We start from the raw sequence: 12,763 nt of genomic DNA, 5'->3' as shown, positions 1-12,763 counted from the left end.
AACACACAGCAGCAGAAAGATCAGCCAGGAGTGTTTACTTCCATTCAAGAATGCTGTCTTCTTTGACAGTAGAAGCCCAGTTTAAAAGTTTCCCAAATAAGGGGCCAGGTTCAGTGGCTCACACCTGTAATCCCAGCACTTTGGGAGGCAAAGGTGGGTGGTTCACCTGAGGTCAAGAGTTCGAGACCAGCCTGATGAGTATGGTGAAACCCCATCTCTACTAAAAATACAAAAATTACCCGAGCGTGGTGGTGTGTGCCTGTAGTCCCAGCTACTCAGGAGACTGAGACAGGAGAATTACTTGAACCTGGAAGGCGGAGGTTGCAGTGAGCCAAGATCACGCCACTGCTCTCCAGCCTATGGGACACAGCAAGACTCTATCTCAAAAAAAAAAGTTTCCCAAGTAAATAAGGAGTTAGGTATGATGTGCATTCATGGCACTGCATTTGCCACTTTACCAGGGATGTTTCTGTATCTCCCTGTACGTGGGGGTTCCCTAAACTAACTCTGGATCTATGATCTAAACCCAGATCCCAGCCTGCTGTGAGGGCTCATTCATGTCTGTTTTTCATCACCTCAAATAATGTCAGACCCGCTGCTGTATGTTCCCGTGGTGCACCTGCTTCTCCTACAAGATACTCCTCACCTGGCAATGACCTCCTTGAGACCTGCTTCTCTCTAGATTCTAAGCACCCTGTGGAGGGAGAGTTTGGTGGAGAGGAGGCATCTGCCTTGTTCTGAGACCCTGAACTTGAGGCAAGGCCTGGCACAGAGCTCAGTAAACACTGCATTAATTAATTAGTCCATTCACTTTGTAAATTATGCTCTTTGCATAGTCCCAAAAGAAGCCAAACTTGCTCTCCTGAAGGGACTCAAATTGCCCTCATTCATATGAAAGAGAATGAGAGAATGATGCGCCAAACAGGAGGGAGCACAGAACAAAAGGCAGATGAACATGAGGCTTTGCCAACCAGAAGAGGTGTGGATGCCCTCTTCTTCCCTGCCTCCCTGCCATTGCTCCTGTTACTCTCTCTACCTGCGGTAACTTTCATCACATCTCTAAGGATCTGAGGTCTCCCCATTATCCAAAGCCTAGGCAATGCCAGACCTTTCACAAAGCTTCCCTTGGCAGCACTGAGCACTCTTGCAGCAAGGCCCGGGTTATAACCAGAACTTCCCTGGCAGGCAGAGCACCACCATGTACATGCATTCGCTACTTCCACAAACATTTACGGAGCACCTGTGTGTGCTGGGGACCACTCTTGATTCAGGGGTATGGCAGTGAACAAAGATTATTCCAGGCAGGAAGAAGTCAGACAATAAACAAATAAGCAAAATAGAAACTACATCAAATGGTGATAAATTCTATGGGGGAAAAAGAACGCAGGGGGAAAATACAGGCGTTGGAATAGGGGTTGCAGTGTTAATTAGGGTGGCCAGAGAAGGCATCTCTGTGAAGAGACATATAAACAGAGGCCTGGAGAAGGTGAGGGAGAGAGCCTCGCAGGTCTCTGGGGTATGAGCACTTGAAGTGAAGAAAACTGTGCAAAAGCCCTTAAGTGCGACCATGACTGGTGTGTTCTGAGAACTAGGGCTAGCCAGCAGAGCTGGAGACGAGCACGGAGGAGGAGAGTCGTAGGGAAGGGACGTGAGAGGGAGAGGACCCGGAGGGCTAGCTTTCACTCTGTGCAGGATGAGAAGTCACTGGAAGAGTGCAGTCACCTGGTTTCACTATGTCAGGGTCTCTCTGTGTTGAGGAAAGACTATAGTGGGCAAAGGAGGGAAGTAAGGAGACCTAGGGCTTCAGGCAGGGTGCCACTTATCTATCATTTCTACTGCTAAATGGCTCCTGCCTTGAGTTTGGGACATCTTGTTACCCATCTTCATGTTCTCTGAAGTAGCGGCTTCATAGCCAGAACTTGATTAGTATTTGTGAACATGACCAGGAAAGAAGGGCGAAAGAAGAGAGGGTCAATGTAATGAACGGAGTTTAGTCTCCATGGTAGAGAGGAGAAAAGCAGATATTCCAGGCAGGCAGAGGCAACAGCAGACTCCTGGAGGCTGCAATGAGCAGGAAAGGCCAGGAGAAAGGAAGCCTGTGCTAGAGCTGTTGCCATAGCAACAGACAGCTGTCCCTGGGGCTGGCAGCCAGGCTCCTGGCACAGGAAGACGCTTAATGCCTTCCATCCCTGAGTGCTGCATTCACCGTATGCCTGTGTTCCCACCCAGAAAGCAGCTCTCCTTGAGTGATGCTCTCAAGAGCTCCTTTAAAATCCAAGGGCATTGTGGAGGAACTGAACCAAGAACACTGCACAGCTGAGATTAAGCCAGTGGGTGGGAGGTGGAGCCGGGGATGGAGCGCAGGGCTGTCTTACACACACAGGCCTATTCCTGACTTGGAGTGAATCCGAGGAGCATTTGGAACATAGGAGCACCCCACCTCCCTCATTCTCAATCACTCCTCATCCTCTCCACCCTGTCTCCAATTGTGACACTCCATTTCTGTGTCATTTCCACTGCATTCCAGTTTCCTGGGCAACCCTGTCCCGAGAAGCCATAATGTTCAGAAATAACACCTCCAGCAGATTAATATTCACTTCCAAAATATTCATTCAGATCTCTGCTTTTCTTTCTGCACAAAAAACAGGAAATCTCCCCAGCATTTCATTCTTCTTTACTCATGTCTGCTATTCATGCTGATTTTATTCAATGTGGCTCAGGCCTTATGTTTAAAGTCACAGCTTCTTGTGTAATTTAAAAGGTACTTAAGAGCAAGGCATTTATCAGTAATGCACTAATCTTCGTGGATCTTTAAATAAGTGACATTTGGGAAAATGGTCCGTTCTGCCACCTGTGTGCTGTGGGGTTAGTAAATTGTAAGCTTGAAATTAAGTCTTGCAGAAACATCTTGGCAGGAGCGTTTGAGGCCCTGGGGTGGAACACGCATACATTTCTATGCCCTTCTGGTCTGTGAGGCTTTGCCCACATTAGTCACAAGAACTGACCTCTACGCGGCCATCCAGGATGTGGAACTGGGCTGACTGAATGATAAAAATGCATGGTCAGGAGGACACACAGGTAGCGCTCTGGGGACACATTTGTTGGGAGTCCTGAGAGTTAGCCAAGTGTGACATGGTGCTTGACAGCACCACAGTCTGTTCCTCTGCTTAGATAATAATGTGATGTCTGTAGAGCTCTGATACCACTAATAATTGCTTATTCAGAAGTACTGGCTTTTCTCCAAAGTGACATCACTGGTTTTGTTCCTGCACCCATGTTCAACATCACTGGCTTTCAGAGTCTCTGTTGGAGAGAACCACCTCCTCTTACACACGTTCCCCTCCCTGCAGGACTATGCCAGCTTCTTCAGCTGGATCTCGGCCTCTCTCACTTCCTTCCCCTCCCACTGAGCCACTAAGCCTATTCTATACCAACCCCCTAGAGAGCAAAAATAGCAAACATTTAGAAAGCATCCTCTGACACTAATAAGTTAAGGATTATTCACTCCAACATTTCAAATGTTTACATTGCTACCTCTGAATTTTTTTAAAAAATTGTTTATTCCATTCTTCTTACATCAGGCCTCTGGAAAGTAAATTCCTCCCTAATTTTGGTTACAGAGAGGCCAGGTTCCTTCTTTTCTTAGTTTTGGTATCACCTGCTCATCTAAGCAGCTAGTCATTTGCTTACCTACAGGTTCTATGTTTATCTTGGGTGCACAGCACCTATGCTACACTTTGAATAGAAGTTTATTCATCCTGGACTCACTCAGAAAGATGCTTTACATCACTGCTATGTTCATTTCACTATATTAGCTGTTACATTGCCCGGGAAAATTATTGATGGGTAGCCAATGCAATAATTCCCAAGCATCCTGGGTTGAAATACTAAAGCTGATTTTACATTTTTGCCGTGTAGCATTTGGTTGTTTAAAGTGAATCAAAGGCTGGAGGAAAATTATATAAATATTTATATTTGATGCCAAAATCTTCACCTGTTAGAACATTCCCTCTCTGTCTTTCTTTCTCTATTTCTTTTTTCAAGCTTAAGTTCCCAACTTAACAAAGGATATAGGGGCCCAATTAAGGCAAAGTGACCACACAGAGCTATAGCAAATGTAACTGCCTTCATTACACTGCCCACTGTCCCTCCACATTCCTTATATGAGCATATGACTACCAGAGGCTTAATTTTGTGCTGCATCATAATCTTTTTATACATGGGATTTACATGACTATTTAGAAAGAGCTTGCACAATCTATGCACTTAATACTTCTACTGAATTGAATATTTACAGTATTGGCACCCTCCTAAATTAGCATTTTTTTTTCTTCCTTGGGATGAAGGAGACCAGATCTCAGATGTTCTCTGACATTTGGCCCCCCAAGATGCCAAATGCTCCTTTCTCTCTTGACAAATTATCAAATATTGAAACATATATAAATACACACATGTATGCACACACATATACATACAAATTTACTAGAGAATGTAGGAAGCATAGAAAAAGGAAATTGTCTATTCCACTACCCAGAGGTCACCATTGTTAACTCTTTAATGCATTGCTTTCCATTTTCATCAATAGTATAGATATATAAGCAAAATATCCCACTATGTGTATTACTTTGTTTTCTGCTTTCTTTTTGCACTTATTCCATCATAAGCGTTTTCTTGTGTCATTAAGAATTCTGCTAAACCATCACCTTTCATGGTAGTATAATATTCCTTGCAGAAACAGAGTTTCTATTACCATTCACCCATTTTTTAGAATTATACATTTTCTATTTTAGCTGTAACACTGAATGAACAGCTATATACAAAAGTATTTGTGCAAATGAATATTTCTTCAGGATTGATTCCTAGTTCTGTAACTAGTGGGTCAATGGTAGGATGCATAAGAAAGATATATACTTTCGGGCTTTTGATACATAAGAAATCAAAACAATTTACTCTTCATCATACTCATGAGTGCCTGAGTTCATGGCTTTTGGCCAAATTTCGAAAGGCAGCAGTAAAAATCTCAACATGATTTTGTATATTGGATTTGTTTTCTATTTTGCCTTCTGAGTGTTTAGTTGGGATATCCTCCGGTGTCCAAAGAACTGTTTCTGAAGCTCTTAGAATCTATCAAGCTAGAGCAATTGACTTGCCTTAGCCTCTCAATTGCAACCAATTTCAAAAGCAAATCTTGCTTAAAACCTGTATACATGTGTATATCTATATCTAAATACAGATGTTGAAATACCTGGCAATGTAGTCAGCCCAAGAATGTATGAAGATGAGTAGGACACACCCCACACTATACAAGCTTCTGTACGCTACGAGTAAAACTGGTCTAGAATTTTGACATTGTGATTTTCAAGGCAGCTAGTGTATTCTCCTCTAGACTGTTTAGCTAGTTTGTGGTAGGCTCTCTCATTCATGAAAAGTGTGTGATGATGAAATTGGTATATTCTAAAAGTCTCCATTGGTGGAAAAAAACTTCAGTTTAATTTCATGTTCTCTCATTTTAACTTTGCAGACCTCCTCAACTGATACAAGTCCAATTGAGGAATCTGCTGAACCAGAGGAAAATGCTGCAAGAGAAGAAAGGAAATTAAAAGACAACAGGGAGGAAAGGGAACAGAAGGATGAAGAAATTCCTGAAAATGCAAACCATGAAAAGATCTCCTTGGAAACGCTACTCAAAGTGTTCAAAGGGGGAAGTGAAGCACAGGACTCCAGCAGATTTGCCAGCCACCTAAAGACAGAGAATATTTATGCAGAGGTTGGTTTTTTGGTAAAAAGTTGGCCTGAATTCTGAGCGTATTTTTATGGAAGTGCTCTCAAAATATATCATTGCATAGATATTATACAGAATCCCTTTCATAAACACAACCATTTTTTTTAACATCTACAGGATTGTAAGGTTGATTAACTTCGTTTTTTTCTTCTTTAAAGGGCTTTGTAAAAGCATTTCAAGACCTAGGTGCCAAGAACCTGGAGCCAATTGAAGTTGCTGTTCTCTTGAAGCATCCTTTTATTCAAGACTTGATTTCAAATTATTCAGACTATAAGATTCCTGTGAGTATTACCCCAAAGTGCTCTAATTTGGTTGGGCTCAGGTTCAGGGCATGCTAGGATGTTTCTGAATGTGAGCTGGCATGGAGGAGAAAGAAGCTGGACCCTGCCAGGCCACACCAGGCTCTGGAGAAGCTAAGCTAGTAATCATATCAAACCAGAAAGGTCAGCCTGAAATGCCCAAAGCACAGCAAGCTCAGGCACAGTGGACAGTTGGAAGTTAAATTTGGGTGGGTGGCAGTGTTAGGATTGTCATTCCAGCCATGTAATGACCCTAGGCTGTGATTGAAGAGTTTGGAGAATAAGATTTCTCCTGCCAAAAAGAACTAACCAAGACCATGATCTCCAGCCAAGTGCTGACATATTCATTGTATTCTAATCACACATGGTGGTACACATAATCTACGTAGTGGAAATGATAGTGTGTGCAAAAGGTTGGGCACCACTTCCATCAGGAAAACAGTGTGCAAGATGGAGAAACTCAGGATAAAACCAGAGAAACTGGACAAACCCAGCAGAAGAATGGAAGAGCTGCAAAGAATGGAAGAGCTCAGAAATCACATAACCACCAAGCAAGTCTGGACCACACATGCTAAATGTGCATCCACCACGACTAGCCCCAGGTCTTTCACAGCAGGGGCTGAGGAGGGAAGAGGCTGACACCAACCCCCTTTCAGAATGTAGCACTACAACCCTCTCAGATACCAGTTTATCATGAAGTCTCCCTGTTTGGCTCCTGTAAGTTGTGTATTGAATTACAAAGGGTTTGCTGAGTTGAAGATAAAAGCACTTTCACTTTGGTAAAATGTAGATTGTGTATCCTGACTTCTCAGTGATGACAAGTTAACATTTTGCAGTTTTCTTTCCATACCCACAAATGAAATTATTCAGACTTAAATATCTTTCTTTGTGCCTAAATATTTTTGTTCTAAATTGCTGGTCCTTTAAAATACTAAATTATTAATATTAAAATTAACTTTATTCTCTGTATTAGTATAATCGAAGTTGATTTCTAACAAGCTAGCAGCTGTTTAGAAACAGGGCCTATGCAGTAGTGAAATATGGTTACAGCATTTAAGAATACAGGCTCTGGGAATCAGGTCACAGGACTGAATCTCAGGTCTATCTCTCAGTAGCTCCCTGACCTTAACTTTCTGTTAATCCTGGCTTTCTTGACTGTTAAATGAGTATAAGACATTCATATTCAAAGGGTAGTGGTGAGGATGAAGTGAGGTCATGCATGTAAAGCACCTAACATGTTATCTGACACAGGGGAAGTGCTGCAGAAATGATGAATTTTAGGAGTACTATTCAATACTGAGCATCTGCTACTGAGACCCATAGTATACGCTTCCATAAGAGAGAGAAAATTGAGTACATAAATTAGTGACTCCTCTCAAAAAAAATTCCACTGCTTTTTGCAAGACAATGTTTACATGCAGGAATTGCAAGAAAATGATGCAAGTTAAACAAACCAAGTGCAAAATTATAGGAATTCAATACATGACATTTTTGTGCTAGAAGCATGGAGGGAGTCTGCCCAAGAAGGAATAGCCAGGTCTTGGACGATGGCTATGGTGTGGGAAAGTGGAGAGAGGGAAAGGGAAGGTCTACGTAGATTTTGCTGTTGGAGTAGGGAGGTAGCAGAGTCCTAGGTGAAGGGAAGGTCTAGAGAAGGCATGGAAGCAGGACTGCAGGATCCCCAACCCACGAAGAGCCTGGGAAAGGTGTAAAATGATCCCATTAAATTTTGTCACTCAAGGAAATGTGGATTCCAAGAAAAGCAAGCGAGAATGAACAGGCTGCTGAGCAGGACATGATGTGATATTAATTTGTCCCTCCCCAGGCATTCCTTGGTCTCTTTACCATATTGTGCCATCATGTCATCCTGCACAAAGTAGGTGTCTTAGGCCCATCGCTATAGACTGCATTTTAGCTTACATGCTCTGTTGCACGTATCAGGGAACAGCTATCTTATATTGAGCTAGTGAAACGATTTGCAAAATCCCTTGAGATTATATAAAATAGGACTTATTTTATATTGCTGGTAACAAGTAGGAGCATAAAAATGATGCCACCATTATTTTCTCTCATAATGGGAAGAAGACTCCCAGAAAGTCAGGATGATCTGAGAATATCTTCACTCTGACCAGAGTGATTAAATATGATGCACTTGCAGAGAAGATTCTATTTGACATTTTGCTGGAGAAGAGAAAATAGCCAACAGATGGCTGCCTACAAGAGTCAGCCTTTCTCAGTAGGTGTTCTGACTTCCTGGGAAAGCTGGCACCCACAGGACTCCTTTTAAGTTACACTTTCCTCTCATTTCTGAGGGAGTGTCAGCAATTCACAATTTTAACTGAAGTGCTATTGGCATTTGGAACAGCACGGTTCCTCTTTGGGGAGAACTGTCCCAAGCGTGGCAGAATACCTAACATTTCGGGTCCTACCCACTGTATTCCTGGAACATCCTGACATACTGACCTCCAAAACCACCTCCGCCTGCACATTTCCCTCATCTTCCTTGGTGCACAGTACCCCTTTGGCTGAAAGTCACCCAGCTGCAGTGTGTCTGTCTTCTGTTAACCAGTCTCACAATACGAATAGCACGAGGCATTCTCACAGCTGAGAGTTAGTTAGTGAGTTCGTTCATTGCCAGAATGCTTCTCTAGGATATGCCTGAGTCATCTACTTTAACTCTCACTTCTCACGTCCTCCACACCTCTTCCTGGTCACTCCACCAATGAATCTAATTCAAGGCTAGTAAACTACCACCAGTGGGACTCATTCATATGATGGTCCATCAAGAAGAGTTGTGCCCATGTTCTGAGAAGCCTAAGTTCTGATATTTACAATGAAAAAGGGTCCCTTTCCAGTAAGGTGTTCTATTCTCATTTTTGCTAATAAAAAAAGAGGAAGGAAGGGATGGAAAGAAAAGAATCTTTGAAGACTCGGACCACTGTACTCGTCCTGTCATTTTTTGCTTCAGATATCTATGTACAGTAAATAGATCACATTTAAAATACACTTCAACCACGGTGATGTCATTTGAAGATCTTTCAAGATAAGAAGAGCAAAAGCTAGAGTGTGGTTTTTCAGGTTAAAATGTTGTTTGCTATTATAAACAGGGGGAAGTGAAGGTTGTTGCCTAACAGCTTTATGTTTACAAGGTTTCTGTTTAGAAGTGGCAACATTTTAAAATACACGTTTGAAAAAAAACCGAGTATGCATAATTGTAGTAATATATTTAAGGTGGACTGGCTTTGTGGTTATGAGAGTGGGCTCTGGAGCTGCACTGACTGGGTTCATACCTATAAAATGTGTGGCTTTAGGCAAGTGACCTCAAAGTGCCTTGGCGTCTCCATCTGTGAAATAGGGCCAGTTATCATACTCACCTCATGGGGATTTTGTACAGATTAAATGAGATAATACATACAAAGTGCTTAACTCAGTTCCTGGAAGATAGAAAGCACTCAATAAATGTGAGATACTATTACTACTACTACTACTACTACTACTACTACTACTACTACTACTATTACTGTTAGGTTGGTGCAAAAGTAATTGTAGTTTTTGCCATTACTTTAAATGGCAAAGAACCGCAATTACTTTTGTACCAATCTACTTCTACTACTACTGGTCTGTAGTAGTTACTGTGCACGAGAAATAATTCTGAATCATGTGCAATTATATGTGGATGGACTAGTGAGCTGGCATCTGATCTTTTGAGTGTGCATGTCTTATCCTTGGAAAAAAAGAATAATTTTTACTGGTGCAGTGCCATGATGATAAAGGGTCCAAACCGAAGTCCCAGGAAGCCCCATGCGGTACACACCTACATAGAAGTTCCAGATTTTGTGTTGGACATTAGAGTTATTCCGCTAAACTTACTTATTTAATTTCCATTTTCATAGGCCTTGTACAAAAAACTTATTTTCAAATAATGTTCCTAAATTATTAAGAAAATGATTTGTGTAAATATAAAAGACCAGTGAGGATATTGGAAATGGGTTGTTGGTGAACAAAGTTAATTTCCTGTGATATATTTATAAATGTAAATGCATAAACAATTTTCTCTGAAAGCTTAATAACTTTAGTTTCTTGTGATAAACATAGGCTCAGTTATTATACATTTTTAAAAACAAATCTGTAAATCAAACATATTACCTTATAATTGGGTTTATATTCAATGGAAGGTAGCAAGAAACTTTTTCATATTAAAATCAGAGTATCACCAGAAAATATCTTATAAACAAATGAATCAGGACCCAATTACATTAGGATAATATACCTATAATTATAAGTGTGAACTGAAGGAGGCTTTCATCCCTCTTTGTCTTCAAGATACCTGACTTTAAAATATTCTCTAAGCTTCTCCTTTATCTTTATAATAAAATATGATGGCTGCTTCAGTGCTTTTTGTTTTCAAAGCACCTGTGTCAAACATTTTCTGACTTTCACAGGGTTTTCTCCATTCGCTGCTACTGAAAATTATGGCCCCTGATTTCAGCTATAAATTTAGCTAACTCTGGTTTAAATATATCTGGAGCTTATCATTTTCCCCATGCTATGGAGTGTCAGATAATTACAATTTAGCTCATTCCTTAATCCTCAAATTAACTTTTGATAATATTAAAATAACATTAGTTATTATAAACATACTATATAAAGAAGCCATGTTACTAAGAATTGTAGTGGACTGGGCACAGTGGTTCACATCTGTAATTCCAGCAATTTGGGAGGCTAAGACGGGAGGATTGCTTGAGGCCAGGTATTTGAGACAAGCCTGGTTAACAGAGCAAGACTCCATCTCCACAAAAAATCTAAAAATTAGCTGGACATGGTGACATGTGCCTGTAGTCCCAGCTACTTAGAAAACTGAGGAGGGAGGAATTCTTGAGCCTCGGAGATTGAGGCTACAGTGAGCTATGGTCATGCCACCTCTCTCCAGCCTGAGTGACAGAGCAAAACTCCATTTCTTAAAAAAATAAATAATAAATAGAAGAATTGTATTGGGTAAGACTAGAAAAGTCAATGAGGAGCAGCTGTTCTTTTCTACTTGGTTCACTTAGCGTTGACCTTTGGCTTCAGGAGATCTGTGTTTTCAAGGAACAAGATCTCTAAAGAAAGTGATTTACCATGATTCCTCACGGTGACTGGTAGAAGCAGTGCATCTGTCAATCAGAAGGGTTATCACAGAGAGTGAACAAACTTGTGTCTTCTTGAGTAAAATGATCACAGTCAAATTGAAACCTTTGAAACCCAGCTCTGAGAAATAGGAACTTATATTGTTAAAACACTTCCCTAAATTTGTGAAATAAAAAAGCTAAAAACTACCTAAATGCAATTCTGTATTTTTCATGTGTTGGTACGCCTTCTACATTGTGATAATCGTTTAAATATATTTTGAAAAATATCTGTGATTTAAGATGTAAGATAGCTGGATAGTAGATGAAAAGCAGATCATTCTTTCCCTGCTGTTTTTTAAATGAAAGAATGAGACAATTTCAGGAAAGTAATCTTGTTTTAAAAGTCTACAAATCTATAGACATGATTCATTTAGCATTAGCATTTTCTTTCACAGAAGGTGAATACTGTTGTTTATTCATTCATAAGGAAATAATCTTTTAACTTGCCCATTATATGCCAAGGTCTGTGTAACTGCTTTAACAAATATTAATTAACCTAATTTGAAAACTCCATTATTAAGTGTGGAAACTAAGGTTCCATGATCTTAGCTTTCCAAACATACAAGTAGTAAGTCTCAGGGTGTGATTACAACTAAATGGAGATGAGTTTTCTCAGTGGAAGAAAATAAATAAAAGCTAGTTAATGGTTGCCATGTACTATATGATTATTAAACCTAAATGCTTTATTAGTATTTGTAACTTCTCTTTGAATCTTTTGTCTTAGGATATTAAAATAATCCTCCAAAGGAGTGAACATGTACAAGGAAGTGATGGAGAAAGATCACCTTCAAGACTTACAGAAGAAAAGAAATGAAGACAAAAGAGTGTGATTTCTATAATTCAGCAATAAATCTTCCAAATATTAAATGTGACTGTGGTGTTTGTCATATATGTTATGATTTTAAGTATAGAAATGAATCCAGTTTATTATGGGCATTGAAAAGGGAACCTTCCTTAACTTGGAGAATATTTCATAATAAAGAGAGAAAAAAAAATCCAAAGTAAAATACAAAGTAACGAGGAAATGCATTTTGAAGTGATTCTGAAAATGGAAGGCCCTAGAATAATATGTTCAAAAATAAATAGGTCATGAAAATTCCCTATGAGAGGTATCTACATTAGGTAGATATAGTGAAAATTCCCCCAAAACTCCACATCAGGATAGTACTTCTAGGTACATCTTACAGTTCTTGCTTCATATACAGTAAAATTTCAAGGTTTATTTCAGTAGCCAAGAAGAAGGCTGCATTATTGAACTGCTAATAAAGCTTTGTGCCCACATCTATTCATAATTATTTCTTAATAGAATATATTTCCTTCATAGATAGATGCACAATTTCATCTTTTCACTTGATAAATTGATAACTCAAATTCAATGATACTTATCACGAAAGTGTTTCAAGAGTGGTGATATATTCTTAGTGGCTGAGCTGCTTCTGTGATAAACCCTGTGTCTCCTCACTGGCTGGATCCTCCTCTTCTCCTCAACTTCTGAATGTAGGAGGGCCCCAGGA

At 40.2% G+C, this 12,763-nt stretch overlaps 1 protein-coding gene across 2 annotated transcripts in view; it reads left to right on the top strand.

The window, feature by feature from the left end:
- Window positions 1-12,121, top strand: part of SPEF2 (sperm flagellar 2) — a 196,774-nt gene extending 184,653 nt beyond the window's left edge. For both annotated transcript variants that reach the window (XM_017548274.1, XM_017548273.1), the window contains 3 exons: window positions 5,522-5,767; window positions 5,941-6,063; window positions 11,974-12,121. In XM_017548274.1, the coding sequence (XP_017403763.1) occupies window positions 5,522-5,767; window positions 5,941-6,063; window positions 11,974-12,063 (459 nt within the window). In that variant the 3' untranslated portion in view covers window positions 12,064-12,121. The remainder of the gene's footprint in view (window positions 1-5,521; window positions 5,768-5,940; window positions 6,064-11,973) is intronic.
- The last annotated feature ends 642 nt before the right edge of the window (window positions 12,122-12,763 follow it).

Source organism: Cebus imitator, unplaced genomic scaffold, assembly GCF_001604975.1.
Source record: "Cebus imitator isolate Cc_AM_T3 unplaced genomic scaffold, Cebus_imitator-1.0 Scaffold205, whole genome shotgun sequence".
NCBI lineage: Eukaryota > Metazoa > Chordata > Mammalia > Primates > Cebidae > Cebus > Cebus imitator.
This window is presented reverse-complemented; position numbering and strand designations above follow the sequence as displayed.